General features: G+C 42.5%; 1 protein-coding gene across 1 annotated transcript in view; it reads left to right on the forward strand.

The window, feature by feature from the left end:
* Positions 1-15,517, forward strand: part of CC2D2A (coiled-coil and C2 domain containing 2A) — a 148,744-nt gene that overhangs the window by 39,477 nt on the left and 93,750 nt on the right. Inside the window, exon 8 of the mRNA XM_047090984.1 lies at positions 10,907-11,069. Within this exon, the coding sequence (XP_046946940.1) occupies positions 10,907-11,069 (163 nt within the window). The remainder of the gene's footprint in view (positions 1-10,906; positions 11,070-15,517) is intronic.

Consider the following 15,517-nt stretch of genomic DNA (forward strand, 5'->3'; position numbering starts at 1 on the left):
TGGATACTAGCCCTTTGTCTGATATGTCATTTGCAAATATCTTTTCCCATTCCATTGGTTTCCTTTTAGTTTTGTTGGTTGTTTCCTTTGCTGTGCAGAAGCTTTTTATCTTCATAAGGTCCCAGTAGTTCATTTTTGCTTTTAATTCCCTTGCCTTTGGGGATGTGTCAAGTAAGAAATTGCTACGGCTGAGGTCAGAGAGGTCTTTTCCTGCTTTCTCCTCTAGGGTTTTGATGGTTTCCTGTCTCACATTCAGGTCCTTTATCCATTTTGAGTTTATTTTTGTGAATGGTGTGAGAAAGTGGTCTAGTTTCAATCTTCTGCATGTTGCTGTCCAGTTCTCCCAGCACCCTTTGTTAAAGAGACTGTCTTTTTTCCATTGGATAGTCTTTCCTTCTTTGTGAAAGATTAGTTGGCCATACATTTGTGGGTCTAGTTCTGGGGTTTCTATTCTATTCCATTTGTCTATGTGTCTGTTTTTATGCCAATACCATGCTGTCTTGATGATGACAGCTTTGTAGTAGAGGCTAAAGTCTGGGATTGTGATGCCTCCTGCTTTGGTCTTCTTCTTCAAAATTACTTTGGCTATTCGGGGCCTTTGTGGTTCCATATGAATTTTAGGATTGCTTGTTCTAGTTTTGAGAAGAATGCTTGTGCAATTTTGATTGGGATTGCATTGAATGTGTAGATAGCTTTGGGTAGTATTGACATTTTGACAATATTTATTCTTCCAATCCATGAGCACGGAATGTTTTTCCATTTCTTTATGTCGTCTTCAATTTCCTTCATGAGTTTTCTATAGTTTTCATCATACAGATCTTGTACATCTTTGGTTAGATTTATTCCTAGGTATTTTATGCTTCTTGGTGCAATTGTGAATGGGATCAGTTTCTTTATTTGTCTTTCTGTTGCTTCATTATTAGTGTATAAGAATGCAACTGATTTCTGTACATTGATTTTGTATCCTGCGACTTTGCTAAATTCATGTATCAGTTCTAGCAGACTTCTGGTGGAGTCTATCGGATTTTCCATGTATAATATTATGTCATCTGCAAAAAGTGAAAGCTTGACTTCATCTTTGCCAATTTTGATGCCTTTGATTTCCTTTTGTTGTCTGATTGCTGATGCTAGAACTTCCAACACTATGTTAAACAACAGCAGTGAGAGTGGACATCCCTGTCGTGTGTCTGATCTCAGGGAAATAGCTCTCACTTTTTCCCCATTGAGGATGATGTTAGCTGTGGGCTTTTCATAAATGGCTTTTATGATCTTTAAGTATGTTCCTTCTATCCCAACTTTCTCGAGGGTTTTTATTAAGAAAGGTTGCTGAATTTTGTCAAAGGCCTTTTCTGCATCGATTGACAGGATCATATGGTTCTTATCTTTTCTTTTATTAATGTGATGTATCACATTGATTGATTTGCAAATGTTGAACCAGCCCTGAAGCTCAGGAATGAATCCCACTTGATCATGGTGAATAATTCTTTTTATATGCTGTTGAATTCGATTTGCTAGTATCTTATTGAGAATTTTTGCATCCATATTCATCAGAGATATTGGCCTGTAGTTCTCTTTTTTTACTGGGTCTCTGCCTGGTTTAGGAATCAAAGTAATACTGGCTTCATAGAATGAGTCTGGAAGTTTTCCTTCCCTTTCTATTTTTTGGAATAGCTTGAGAAGGATAGGTATTATCTCTGCTTTAAACGTCTGGTAGAACTCCCCTGGGAAGCCATCTGGTCCTGGACTCTTATTTGTTGGGAGATTTTTTGATGACTGATTCAATTTCTTTTCTGGTTATGGGATCTGTTCAAGCTTTCTATTTCCTCCTGATTGAGTTTTGGAAGCGTGTGGGTGTTTAGGAATTTGTCCATTTCTTCCAGGTTGTCCAGTTTGTTGGCATGTAATTTTTCATAGTATTCCCTGATAATTGCTTGTATCTCTGAGGGATTGGTTGTAATAATTCCATTTTCATTCATGATTTTATCTATTTGGGTCATCTCCCTTTTCTTTTTGAGAAGCCTGGCTATAGGTTTATCAATTTTGTTTAGTTTTTCAAAAAACCAACTCTTGGTTTCGTTGATCTGCTCTACAGTTTTTTTAGATTCTATATTGTTTATTTCTGCTCTGATCTTTATTATTTCTCTTCTTCTGCTGGGTTTAGGCTGCCTTTGCTGTTCTGCTTCTATTTCCTTTAGATGTGCTGTTAGATTTTGTATTTGGGATTTTTCTTGTTTCTTGAGATAGGCCTGGATTGCAATGTATTTTCCTCTCAGGACTTCCTTTGCTGCATCCCAAAGCGTTTGGATTGTTGTATTTTCATTTTCATTTGTTTCCATATATTTTTTAATTTCTTCTCTAATTGCCTGGTTGACCCATTCGTTCTTTAGTAGGGTGTTCTTTAACCTCCATGCTTTTGGAGGTTTTCCAGACTTTTTCCTGTGGTTGATTTCAAGCTTCATAGCATTGTGGTCTGAAAGTATGCATGGTATGATTTCAATTCTTGTATACTTATGAAGGGCTGTTTTGTGACCCAGTATGTGATCTATCTTGGAGACCCAGCATGTGCACTCGAGAAGAAAGTATATTCTGTTGCAGAGTTCTAAATATATCTGTCAAGTCCATCTGATCCAACGTATCATTCAGGGCCCTTGTTTCTTTATTGACCGTGTGTCTAGATGATCTATCCATTTCCGTAAGTGGAGTGTTAAAGTCCCCTGCAATAACCACATTCTTATCAATAAGGTTGCTTATGTTTGTGAGTAATTGTTTTATATATTTGGGGGCTCCTATATTTGGCGCATAGACATTTATAATTGTTAGCTCTTCCTGATGGATAGACCCTGTGATTATTATATAATGCCCTTCTTCATCTCTTGTTACAGCCTTTAATTTGAAGTCTAGTTTGTCTGATATAAGTATGGCTACTCCAGCTTTCTTTTGACTTCCAGTGGCATGATAAATAGTTCTCCTTCCCCTCACTCTCAATCTGAAGGTGTCCTCAGGTCTAAAATGAGTCTCTTGTAGACAGCAAATAGATGGGTCTTGTTTTTTTATCCATTCTGATACCCTATGTCTTTTGGTTGGCGCATTTAGTCCATTTACATTCAGTGTTATTATAGAAAGATATGGGTTTAGAGTCATCGTGATGTCCGTAGGTTTCATGCTTGTAGCGATGTCTCTGGTACTTTGTCTCACAGGATCCCCTTTAGGATCTCTTGTAGGGCTGGTTTAGTGGTGACGATTTCCTTCAGTTTTTGTTTGTTTGGGAAGACCTTTATCTCTCCTTCTATTCTAAATGACAGACTTGCTGGATAAAGGATTCTCGGCTGCATAATTTTTCTGTTCATCACATGGAAGATCTCCTGCCATTCCTTTCTGGCCTGCCAAGTTTCAGTAGAGAGATCAGTCACGAGTCTTATAGGTCTCCCTTTATATGTTACAGCACGTTTATCTCTAGCTGCTTTCAGAATTTTCTCTTTATCCTTGTATTTTCAGTTTCACTATGATATGTCGTGCAGAAGATCGATTCAAGTTCCATCTGAAGGGAGTTCTCTGTGCCTCTTGGATTTCAATGCCTATTTCCTTCCACAGATCTGGGAAGTTCTCAGCTATTATTTCTTCAAGTACACCTTCAGCACCTTTCCCTCTCTCTTCCTCCTCTGGAATACCAATTATGCATATATTATTTCTCTTCAGTGCATCACTTAGTTCTCTAATTTTCCCCTCATACTCCTGGATTTTTTTATCTCTCTTTTTCTCAGCTTCTTCTTTTTCCATAATTTTATCTTCTAGTTCACCTATTCTCTCCTCTGCCTCTTCAATCCGAGCCGTAGTTGTCTCCATTTTATTTTGCAGTTCATTGATCGCATTTTTTAGCTCCTCCTGGCTGTTCCTTAGTCCCTTGATCTCTGTAGCAAGAGATTCTCTGCTGTCCTTTATACTGTTTTCAAGCCCAGCGATTAATTTTATGACTATTATTCTAAATTCACTTCCTGTTATATTGTTTAAATCATTTTTGATCAGCTCGTTAGCTGTTGTTATTTCCTGGACGTTTTTCTGAGGGGAATTCTTCTGTTTCGTCATTTCGGGTAGTCCCTGGACTGGTGCGGGACTGCAGAGCACTTCCCCTGTGCTATCTTGAATAACTTGCATTGGTGGATAGGGCCGCAGTCAGACTGGTGTGTACCTTCTCTTCCCCTCTCCTAGGGGCGGGATTCGCTGTGGGGTGGTGTGGCCCGTCTGGGCTACTTGCACACTGGCAGGCTTGTGGTGCTGGGGGTCTGGCGTATTAGCTGGGGCAGATCGGCAAGGTGCACAGGGGTGGGAGGGGCAGGCTCAGCTCGCTTTTCCTTCGGAGATCCGCTTTGGGAGGGTCTTGCGGCACCGGGCGGGAGTCAGACCCGCCGGAGGGACGGATCCGCTTCCGTGGGCCTCTCGTCTGCGCTTGGCTCCGGAGACTCCGTTCTGCTAGTCTTCTCGCGGTTTTCTGGGTTATTTAGGCAGGTGTTGGTGGAATCTAAGTGATCAGCAGGACGCGCGGTGAGCCCAGCGTCCTCCTATGCCACCATCTTCCCAGGATTCCCCAAGACAGCAATTAAAATAATTTAGTGGCAGCTCTCTAAAGCCCCTTGGAGCAAGATATCAGCCTACCGTTGGGTGGAAAAGTACCATAAGATTAACATCCTCCAATAAAGCAGCAAAGCCATACAGTAAGTCTCCATACACATTTTAAGTATATGGGTGCCTTGCAAACTTGAAATGCACATATAGTTTGGTACTTATATCTGATACATGAGTGCAACTTAATGTCTCTGGCGGCATTTGCCGCAAAAGTTGAAGCGTTTAGTAATGTTTATCGTTATGTAATGATGGTGATTAGAATCTATTTCTAGGGCATTTTGATGAATTGCTAGATTTTATACAAATTTTTAATTCAAACACCTTTTAATTCTAAGGACCTTGATTACAGAAAATTGTTAAGAGTAAATTTAGAGCACGAAGGTACCTTTTCCAGTTGAATTCTTTGGAATTTCCAAATCAGGAGCACCTATTCTGATTATTCTGGTGTGTTTTTTTGTTTTTGTTTTTGTTTCTTTTTGGAAGTGGGAAGGAGTAAAATTGAGAGGATTAGTATGAAGGAAAGCTGTCTTTTTTTTTTTTTTTTTGGAGGGAAATAGCTTTTATTTAGAATAATTTTATATTTCCAAAAGAATTACAGAAATGTTACTCAGTTTCCATACACCCTTCACCCAGCTTCCCCAAATATAAACAAATTACTGCCATAAACTATTAAAACCCGGAGATTAATATTGATAAAAATACCTTAGTCTACAAACCTGATTCAAATTTTGACAATTGTCTTTTTGTGGTCCAGGATCCTATGTTGCTTTGAGGCTTCATATCTCCTTGGTCTCCACCCATCTGGGAAAGTTCCTCAGTCTGTCTTTATCCTTCTTGACGTTGACAAGTTTCAAGAATACTAGCTAGTTATTTTAAATAAGTCTTTCAACTTGAGTTTGTCTGGTATTTTCTCATGATTTAGATTCAAATTACACGTTAAGAAAAATATTTATTTATTTATTTATTTATTTATTTACTTTTATTTTTTAGATTTACATCCAAATTAGTTAGCATATAGTGCAACAATGATTTCAGGAGTAGATTCCTTACTACCCCTTACCCATTTAGCCCATCCCCCCTCCCACAATCCCTCCAGTAACCCTTAGTTTGTTCTCCATATTTATGAATCTTTTCTGTTTTGTCCCCCTCCCTGTTTTTATATTATATTTGTTTCCCTTCCCTTATGTTCATCTGCTTTGTCTCTTAAAGACCTCATATAATTTTTGTCTTTCTCTGACTAATTTCACTTAGCATAATACCCTCCAGTTCCATCCACGTAGTTGCAAATGGCAAGATTTCATTCTTATTGATTGCTGAGTAATACTCCATTGTATATATATATACCACATCTTCTTTACCCATTCATCCATCAGTGGACATTTGGGCTCTAGGAAAGCTGTCTTTTTAACATAGTCTTTGCAAAATGGCATAATCCTGTCTACATTTGAGTGCATAAACATTGTATAGAAGAGGTCTAAACACTTCAAAGTTACATCTAAAACATTCATGATAAAAACTCATAAATTAGACATAGAAGGAATGTACCTCAATGTAATAAAGGCCATCTATGACAAGCCCACAGCTAACATCATACTCAATGGTGAAAAGTTGAAAGCTTTTCCTCTAAGATCAGGAGCAAGATGATGTGCCCACTCTTACCTTTCCTATTCAACATAGTACTAGAAGGCTAGCTAGAGCCATCAGGCAAGAAAAAGAAATAAAAAGTTTCCAAATTGGAAAAAAAAAGTAAAATTGTCCCTACTTGAAGATGCTATGATTTTTTTTCTTAATTTTTTTTAATGTTTATTTATTTTTGAAGAAAAGAGAGATAGAGCATAAGCAGGGGAGGGGCAGAGAGAGAGAGGGAGACACAGAATCTGAAATGGGCTCCAGGCTCTGAGCTGTCAGCACAAAGCCCAATGTGGGGCTTGAACTCACGAACCAGAAGATCATGACCTGAACTGAAGTTGGAAGCTTAACCGACTGAGCCACCCAGGCGCCCTACAGACGTAATCCTGACGACTCAACTAAAAAATTGGTAGACCTAATCAATGAATTTAGTGAAGTTGCAACATACAAAGTTAACATACAAGAATCAGTAGTGTTTCTTTACAGTAGCCATAAGTTTCCTGAAAAAGAAATAAAGAAATTGATCCCATTTACAATAGTATCAAGAACACTAAAATACTTAGGAATAAATTTAACTAAGCAAGTGAAAGACCTGTACTCTGAAAAGTATGACAGTGATGAAAGGAATCAAAGATACAAACAAATGTAAAGCTATCACATGTTCATGGATTGGGAGAGTTAATATTAAAATGTGACTACTACCAAAAGCCATCTGTAGATTCAATACAATCTCTATAAAGGTTTCAATGATACTTGCTACAGAAGTAGAAAAAAACACTCCTAAAATTTATGTGGAACCACAAAAAATGCAAAAAGCCAAAGTAATCCTGAGAAAGAAGAACAAAACAGGAGGCATCACTCTTTGATTGCAAGCCATATTATAAAGCTTATAGTCATCAAAACAGCATGGTACTGGCATTAAAAACAGACAAATAGGTCAATGGAACAGAATGGACAGTACAGAAATAAACCCAAGCATATATGGTCAACTAATATTTGACAAGGGAGGGACGCCTGGGTGGCTCAGTCTGTTGAGCATCAAACTTTGAGTCAGGTCATGATCTCACAGTTTGTGGGATCGAGCCCCATGTCAGGCTGTGTGCCGACAGCTCGAAGCCTGGAGCCTGCTTTGGATTCTGTGTCTCCCTCTTTCTCTCCCTTCCCCCGCTCATGCTGTCTTTCTCTCTCTCAAAAATAAACAAACATTCAAAACAATTTTTTTTTTAATTTGACAAGGGAGCCAAGAATACTCAGTGAAGAAAAGACAGTCTCTTCAATAAATGGTGCTAGGATAATTAGATATTCACATGTAAAAGAATGAAAGTGGACCCATATCTCAAAATGGATTAAAGGCTTAAATGTAAGACCCGAAACCACGAAACTCCTAGGAAAAAAAAAAATACAAAAAAAAGCTCCTTGACATGGGGGCTGGTAGTGAGTTTTTGGAAATGATACCAAAACACAAGCAACAGAATCAAAATGGAATTTTTTACCTAGGCTTACAGAAGCTTGTTCCATACTAATTGGTTTACAAATCAGTGTTCAGCTTGTTCTGACTCTGGATGTCTCTGGAGGTTGCAGACGAGGCCAAGAAGGCAATCATTTGGAAGCTTGACTAAGCAGGAGGGTTTGCTCCCAAGGTGGTTTATTCTTCTGCCCGGCGAGAGCTGCTGGCGGGAAGCCTCAGTTCAGAGGCTCTCCACAAAGCTGCATGAGTGTCCTCATGACACGACAGCAGATTTCCCCCAAAGCACGTATCCGGGAGGAAACAAGGAGGAAGCCACGGTGCCCTTTCCTGACCTAGAGCCAGAAGCTACATACCTATACTCGTAATCCTGCTCTTGGAAGAAAGTCATTGAGTGCAGCACCCCCAGAACGGGAGGAGAACCAGGGTCCGCTTCTGGAAGGCAGGACTGGCAACAGATTTGTAGGCTTCTGAAATCATGACACTTCTCTCCAAAAGCCACCTCTCCTCTCTTTTGCGTGTTTCTCCCCTGGAATCGACGTGTTCCTAAAACTGCCCTTTGAAATCGTGTGCAAGGTGAGGCCCCGTCCCCGTACTCCATGCGCGCTCTTGTCTGCTCAGACCTTTCCTCAGTATTTTTATGCTCAAGGTGGATTTAGTCTTTCTGGCAGAGGTTGTGGATTATTTGTAGCTCTCCTTTTCTGTCTTCCCTGCCGTATTTCTCAGTCTGTCTCTGCTCACCGCGAAGCAGAAGAGGAGCACAAGCGAGAAACGTCACACACTGAAATTAGGGCGCTTTTTTCTTTTTTTACTTTTTTGACGATTTTGGAATTCTCTGTCTTCAAGTCGCGCTGAGAGCTTGGTCACCACATAGATTCACTTCCCCTTCTCATTGTTGTGTATATTTGGGAAGAAATAGTAAGAGGCAGGTAACCAGGCAACCACCTGTGCAAATCTCCACGGGATTTTAAAAGATGTTGCTTAGGGGGCGCCTGGGTGGCTCAGTCAGGTAAGCATCCGACTTCAGCTCAGGTCATGATCTCACGGCTTGGGGGTTCAAGCCCCATGTCAGGCTCTGTGCTGACAGTTGGAACCTGCTTTAGATTCTGTGTCTCCCTCTCTGTCTGCCTCTCTGCCCCTCCCCTGCATTATCTTTAAATTATTTATCTTTAAATAAACATTTTTAAAGATATTGTTCATTAATGGGCACCGGGCTTCAATCTAAAAAAAGAAAAGTGGTGGAGGAGAAAGAGAAGAAGGAGAAAAGTAAGGTGGAGAAGGAGAGGAGGAAGAAAGAAAAGGAGAAAAAATTTGGAAACTACACAAACAAAATTAATATGCTTCAGCGAACATTTGTGATTACAGACCCAGTACTTAGAATGTTTACGAATTCTAAGTCCGATAATTCTCACAAAACCCTAAGAGGTAAGCTCTGTTAAATATCGCCATCTGATGGGTGAGAAAAACAAAGATTAGAACAGTAGGTAAGGTCGGGCGTCTGAGTGGCTCAGTCGGTTAAGCTTCAGCTCAGGTCATGCTCTCATGGTTCATGGGTTCGAGCCCCGCGTGGGGCTCTGTGCTGACAGCCCAGAGCCTGGAGCCTGCTTTGGATTCTGTGTCTCTGTCTTTCCCTGCCCCTCCCCCACTCATGGTCTGTCTCTCTTTTTTTGTCCCTCTCTCTCTCTAAAACAAATAAACATTAATTTTTTTTTTAAAAAAAAAGAATGATAGGTAAGCTCCCCGAAGGCAGGCAGGCAGTGCAGGGAGCTGGGAGGCAAGACCCAGTAGCCTGAGCAGAGTGTGCACACAGCTGTCCATGTCGTGTCCTGGGGTCCATGCCGGTCGGCAGGTTAACATACTACATGACTTCTGGGCCCAAGTACTTTAAGTAAATGTGGAAGAATGCATGCCATCAGAGGGGGCCAGAATTGTTGAGATTTCAGTAGCTTTGCCCAGCACACGTCTTCTGTCTTCAGCCCATTCTGATTTTGACATTTCCCAAGTACGTGGAGTAGTGAAAGACAAAAAACCCACCTGTTAAATATGAAAGGCCAGACAGCTTTAGGCCTTCATTTAAAAAAAAAAAAAGATAAACAGGGCGCCTGGGTGGCTCAGTGGATTGAGCATACGACCTCAGCTCAGGTCATGATCTCACAGTTCTTGGGTTCAAACCCCACATCGGACTCTGTGCTGTCAATGCAGAGCCTGCTTCAGATCCTCTGTTCCCCTCTCTCTGCCTCTCCCCAACTCACGCGTGCCGTCTCTCTCTCTCTCAAAAATAAATTAACATTTAAAAAATAAATTTAAAAAAAGGTACACAAAAAACTTTTTTAATTTAAAAAAGATAAACGGGGGTGCCTGGGTGGCTCAGTCGGTTGAGCATCCGACTTCGGGTCAGGTCATGATCTCGAAGTTCATGAGTTCAAGCCCTGTGTCAGACTCTGTGCTGACAGCTCAGAGCCTGGAGCCTACTTCCAATTCTGTGTCTTCCTCTCTCTCTGCCCCTCCCCCTTGCTTGTGCTTGTTCTCTCCCTCGCTCTCTGTCTCTCAAAAATAAATAAAGAGACATTTAAAAAGATAAACAAGAGGATGGGGCCCCTGAGTGGCTCTGTCGTTTAGGTGGTCAACTTTGGCTCAGGTCATGATCTCATGGTTGGTGAGTTCGAGCCCTGCATCGGGCTCTGTGCTGACAACTCAGAGCCTGGAACCTGCTTCGGAATCTGTGACTCCCCCCCTCTCTGTCCCCTCCCCAGCTCATACTCTGTCTCTGTCTCTCAAAAAATAAATAAACGTTGGGGCGCCTGGGTGGCTCAGTCCGTCAAGGGTCCGACTTCAGCTCAGGTCACGATCTTGCGGTTCGTGAGTTCGAGCCTCGCGTCTGGCTCTGGGCTGACGGCTCAGAGCCTGGAGCCTGCTTCCGATTCTGTGTCTCCCTCTCTCTCTGCCCCTCCCCCATTCATGCTCTGTCTCTCTCTGTCCCAAAAATAAATAAACATTAAAAAAAATTTTTTTAATAAATAAATAAATAAAAATAAATAAATAAACGTTAAAAAAATTTTTTTAAAGATAAACAAAAGGAAAAGGTAACTTTATTATAAGATACATTGTTTGATGAGTTTAATGTCATTATTATTTTTCTGAGTAAACTAGTAGTCTTAGCGGATCTTTTTCCATCTGTTTAATCCGCTGCAGGATGAACAATTGCTGATTAGTGCTACAGAGGCCGAGGCTTTTCTGTGGGGCTTAGATCACACAGCTGCGGATTTTGTGGCCGTCAGACCTGCAGATTATGAAAGCGCCCACGTCCGACTACAGATGGAAAAAGAACTCCTGTTCGTGCCCAGCAGGCTGACAGGTACCTGCTCTTTTTGCCTTCTTGCTCAGCGTGGGCATCTTCGTTTTCCTTCAGATGAAATATGGCTGGTGTCTGAGGACGCCCCATTTCTAATCTGAGTTAGTAATCAAGAAATACCTTTTGGGGCCCCTGGGTGGCTCGGTCAGTTAAGCATCCGACTCTGGGTTTCGGCTCAGGTCATGATCTCACAGTTTCGTAGCTTGGAGCCCCACATTGGGCTCCAAGCTGACAGCAGAGAGCCTGCCTGGGATTCTCTGTCTCCCTCTCTCTCTCTCTCTCTCTCTCTGCGCCTCCCCCACTTGCACTATCTCTGTCTCTCTCAAAATAAAAAAATAAACTTTAAAAACAAAAAGAAGAAATGCCTTCAGGTGAAACTAAAATAAAGAACATGAGAAAATGCCCATTGAACAAACGCTCACTGATAGACTAGCAAAAGAAATACCAGGATGTTGTGGGGGTCCCCGCATCAAATCAGCAACCTGTGCTGGGGACGGAGAACATGTGAGACTCCGAGATTCTGAGATTTGGGCTGTGAGAAGGAAACTCTCTCTGCTTCATCCTCTACCCACTCAACCTTTCTAGAACACTTCTGTGACCAGACATGTGTGGGTTTCTTCCCACACCGACCAACTCTCCAACACCAGCCGGATATCCTATAGCTTACTACCTGCCTGGGGCTAACGCAGACCCCACAAATAAGGGTTCGGCCCCACAAGACTACTGTCTACCTCAGACACCAGCCTCAAGTAGTGGGTCCCCACGTTACCCACACTTCTGCTCGATATCGCCACAAATTAGGGGCTCCGTGACCCCCTCCTCAGGTTTGATCATTTGCTGTAACAGTGCATAGTAGTCAGAGAAATACTTCTACGTGCTGGTTGATCATGTAAGAAAGGATATGAGAGAGCACACACGTGAAGAGATTCACAGGGCAAGGCACGAGGGGAGGGACACGGAACTTCCATGCACCTCCGCACATTCGCCAACCAGGCAGCTCTCCAGACCACTTCACTTAGGACTTCTATGGAGGCTTCTTACATAGACACGATCATTGTAGACCAAATCACTGCCATTAATGAAATCACTGCCATTAAGTCCCTCTCCTCTCCCAGAGGTGGGATGGAGGGCACGGTTGCTGAAAGTCCCAACCTTCTACTCACAAGCCTGCCCGCCAGACCAGCCTGAAACTCTCCAGGAGCCCCCAGCCACCAGGCATGTCACTGTCATGCAAAAGGATGTTATCATATGAGCGTTCTGAGGGAGCTGCAAAGCAGGTTGGCTGAGGTTCCTCACCTCAGGGAGGTGGAGGTCGGGAATGGTTAAGGGTGCTAGAGTCAGGACCACTGGATTAACTCCTAGTGACTGCCCCTGGCTGAGTTTCTGGCCCGGGCTTCCCTTTGCTCTTTTCTCACCTGGAATTTTCTTTCCTCCTGAGAGTGCCTGAGGGACCTCCCCAGTTACTTAACTGGTAGTTCACACTTAAAATGGCAGGGCGGGGGTGCCTAGGTGGCGCAGTCGTTTGAGCGTCCCACTGCGGTTCAGATCATGATTTCGCAGTTCGTGAGTTCAAGCCTCACGTCAGGCTCTGTGCTGACAGCTCGGAGCCTGAAGCCTGCTTTGGATTCTGTCTGTCTGTCTCTCTCTCTCTCTCTCTCTCTCTCTCTCTGCCCCTCCACTGCTTGTACTTTCCCCCTCTCTCACAAAAATAAGTAAATAAATATTTTTTAAAAATTAAAATGGCATGGCACAAAAACAGACACTCAGATCAATGGAACAGAATAAAGAACCCAGAAATGGACCCACAAACATATGACCAACTAATCTTTGACAAAGCAGGAAAGAATATCCAATGGAATAAAGACAGTCTCTTTAGCAAGTGATGCTGGGAAAACTGGACAGTGACATGCAGAAGAATGAACTGGGACCACTTTTTTACACCCTACACAAAAATAAACTCAAAATTGATAAAAGACCTCAATGTAAGACAGGAAGCCATCAAAATCCTAGAGAAGAAAGCAGGAAAAAAACCTCTTTGACCTGGGCCATAGCAACTCCTTACTCACTCAACACGTCTCCAGAGACAAGGGGAAAAAAAGTAAAAATGAACTACAGGGATCTCATCCCCAAAATAAAAAGCTTCTACACAGCGAAGGAAACAATCAGCAAAACTAAAAGGCAACTGACAGAATGGAAGAAGATATTTGCAAATGACGTATCAGATAAAGGATTAGTATCCAAAATCTATAAAGAACTTATCAAACTCAACACCCAGAAAACAATCCAGTGAAGAAATGGGCAAAAGACATGAATAGACACTTCTCCCAAGAAGACATCCAGATGGCCAACCGACACATGAAAAAATGCTCAACATCACTCATCATCAGGGAAATACAAATCAAAACCACAATGAGATACCACCTCATACCTGTCAGAATGGCTAACATTAACAACTCAGGCAACAATAGATGTTGGCGAGGATGCAGAGAAAGAGGATCTCTTTTGTATTGTTGGTGGGAATGCAAGCTGGTGCAGCCACTCTGGAAAACAGTATGGAGGTTCCTCAAAAAACTAAAAATAGAACTACCCTATGACCCAGCAATGGCACTACTAGGCATTTATGCAAGGGATACTGGTGGGCTGTTTCGAAGGGGCACGTGCACCCCCATGTTTATAGCAGCACTATCGACAGTAGCCAAAGTATGGAAAGAGCCCAAATGTCCATCGATGGATGAGTGGATAAAGAAGATGTGGTATATATGTACAATGGAGTATCACTCAGCAATCAAAAAGGATGAAATCTTGCCATTTGCAACTAAGTGGATGGAACTGGAGGGTATTATGTTAAGCGAAATTAGTCAGAGAAAGACAAATATATGACTTCACTCATATGATGACTTTAAGAGACAAAACAGATGAACATAAGGGAAGGGAAGCAAAAATATAAAAACAGGGAGGGAGACAAAACAGAAGAGACTCATAAATATGGAGAACAAACAGAGGGTTACTAGAGGGTTGTGGGAGGAGGGATGGGTTAAATGGGTAAGAGGCATTAAGGAATCTACTCCTGAAAATGTTGTTGCACTATATGCTAACTAACTTGGATGTAAATTTTAAAAATAAAAAATAAATTTAATTTAATTTAAATAAAATAAAATAAAATAAATTAATTAAAATAAGAAAAGAAAAGAAAAGAAAAGAGAAAAGAAAAGAAAAGGCAGGGTGGTTTGAGAACCTCTTGAGACTGAAAAGGGGGTCCTGCCCTTACCTTACCTGGAAGCTAGATTTCTTTTCAGTTTTCATGTCCTGAGTTCCAATTAAAAGCCCAGCCAAAGATAATTTGTTGTTTAATTTTGATAGTTAATTTTGAATCACGTGTGTTCAATGTATTTGTTGGACATGGCGCAGGATGGGGGTGGGGGGGTGTGCTGCTTGGGTGGCTCAGTCGGTTAAGGGATCGACTTTGGCTTGGGTCATGATCTCACCGTTCTTGAGTTTGAGCCTGGCATCTAGCTCTGTGCTGACAGCTTAGAGCCTGGATCCTGCTTCGGGTTCTGTGTCTCTGTCTCTGTCTGTTCCTCCTCCACCTGCACTGTCTCTCTCTCTCTCTCTCTCTCTCTCTCTCTCTCTCTCAAATAAAGATTTAAAAAAATAATAATAAGCAGCTGGGAAATGTGCCCAAAGCTGACACCTTTGCCATAATAGTAACAGTGAATGCATCCTGTGCTCTCCCGCCAACAGGCACCTTTCTAAGCACTTGCTATGTATCCACAAATCTGCTCCCACACCAGGGCTAGAGAAGTCATCTCTTTCATTTTACAGATGAAAAAGCAGAAGCCCAGAGAAGTTAGGGAACTAGTCCAAGACCTTGAATCTAGTGACGTGAGGGAGGCAGGTTTCTGAGCGGGGTGGCCAGCTGCAGAGGCCACACGTCTGGCACAATGCGTCCTGATGCCCTTTGGGGGAGTGGAGAAACGCATTTGCGGCAACCTCAGCCAAGGAGGAACTTCCTCACCTGCGTCTGTGTGCAGAGGACTCTCACTTCCAGGCCTGTCACTGGAGCCCCCTGGGTTGGGAGTGGAGGTTTCACCCCAGGGGCCCGCTCAGACAAGGGGTGGGAGGGTTGCTCGTGGAAGAGGCCTAAGCCGTCCCGGCTGCACGGGGGTCCTGCTCTGAGCAGGGATCCAATCACAGATCCTTCTCCTACTCGCGCTGGCCCACGGGGGGGCCCTGTGAGGAGGTGACCCTGGCCTAGCCAACAGGAATCGGGGAGCCACACAGCCCCAGCTCCTCCTCTGCAAGGTATGACCTTGAGCGAGCTCCTCTATTCCGGGGTGCCTCGCCTGAAGTCAGCAGAAAATGAGACACTCCTATGACATGACCCTGGACATTTAGTTTTCCTTTGAGCACTGAGGAAATGACATGAGTGAATTACCTGTGCTGTGACCAGC

This window comes from Lynx rufus, unplaced genomic scaffold (genome assembly GCF_022079265.1).
Source record: "Lynx rufus isolate CCGP_SWC_20201006 ecotype Redwood Valley unplaced genomic scaffold, mLynRuf1.p SCAF_3, whole genome shotgun sequence".
Lineage (NCBI taxonomy): Eukaryota > Metazoa > Chordata > Mammalia > Carnivora > Felidae > Lynx > Lynx rufus.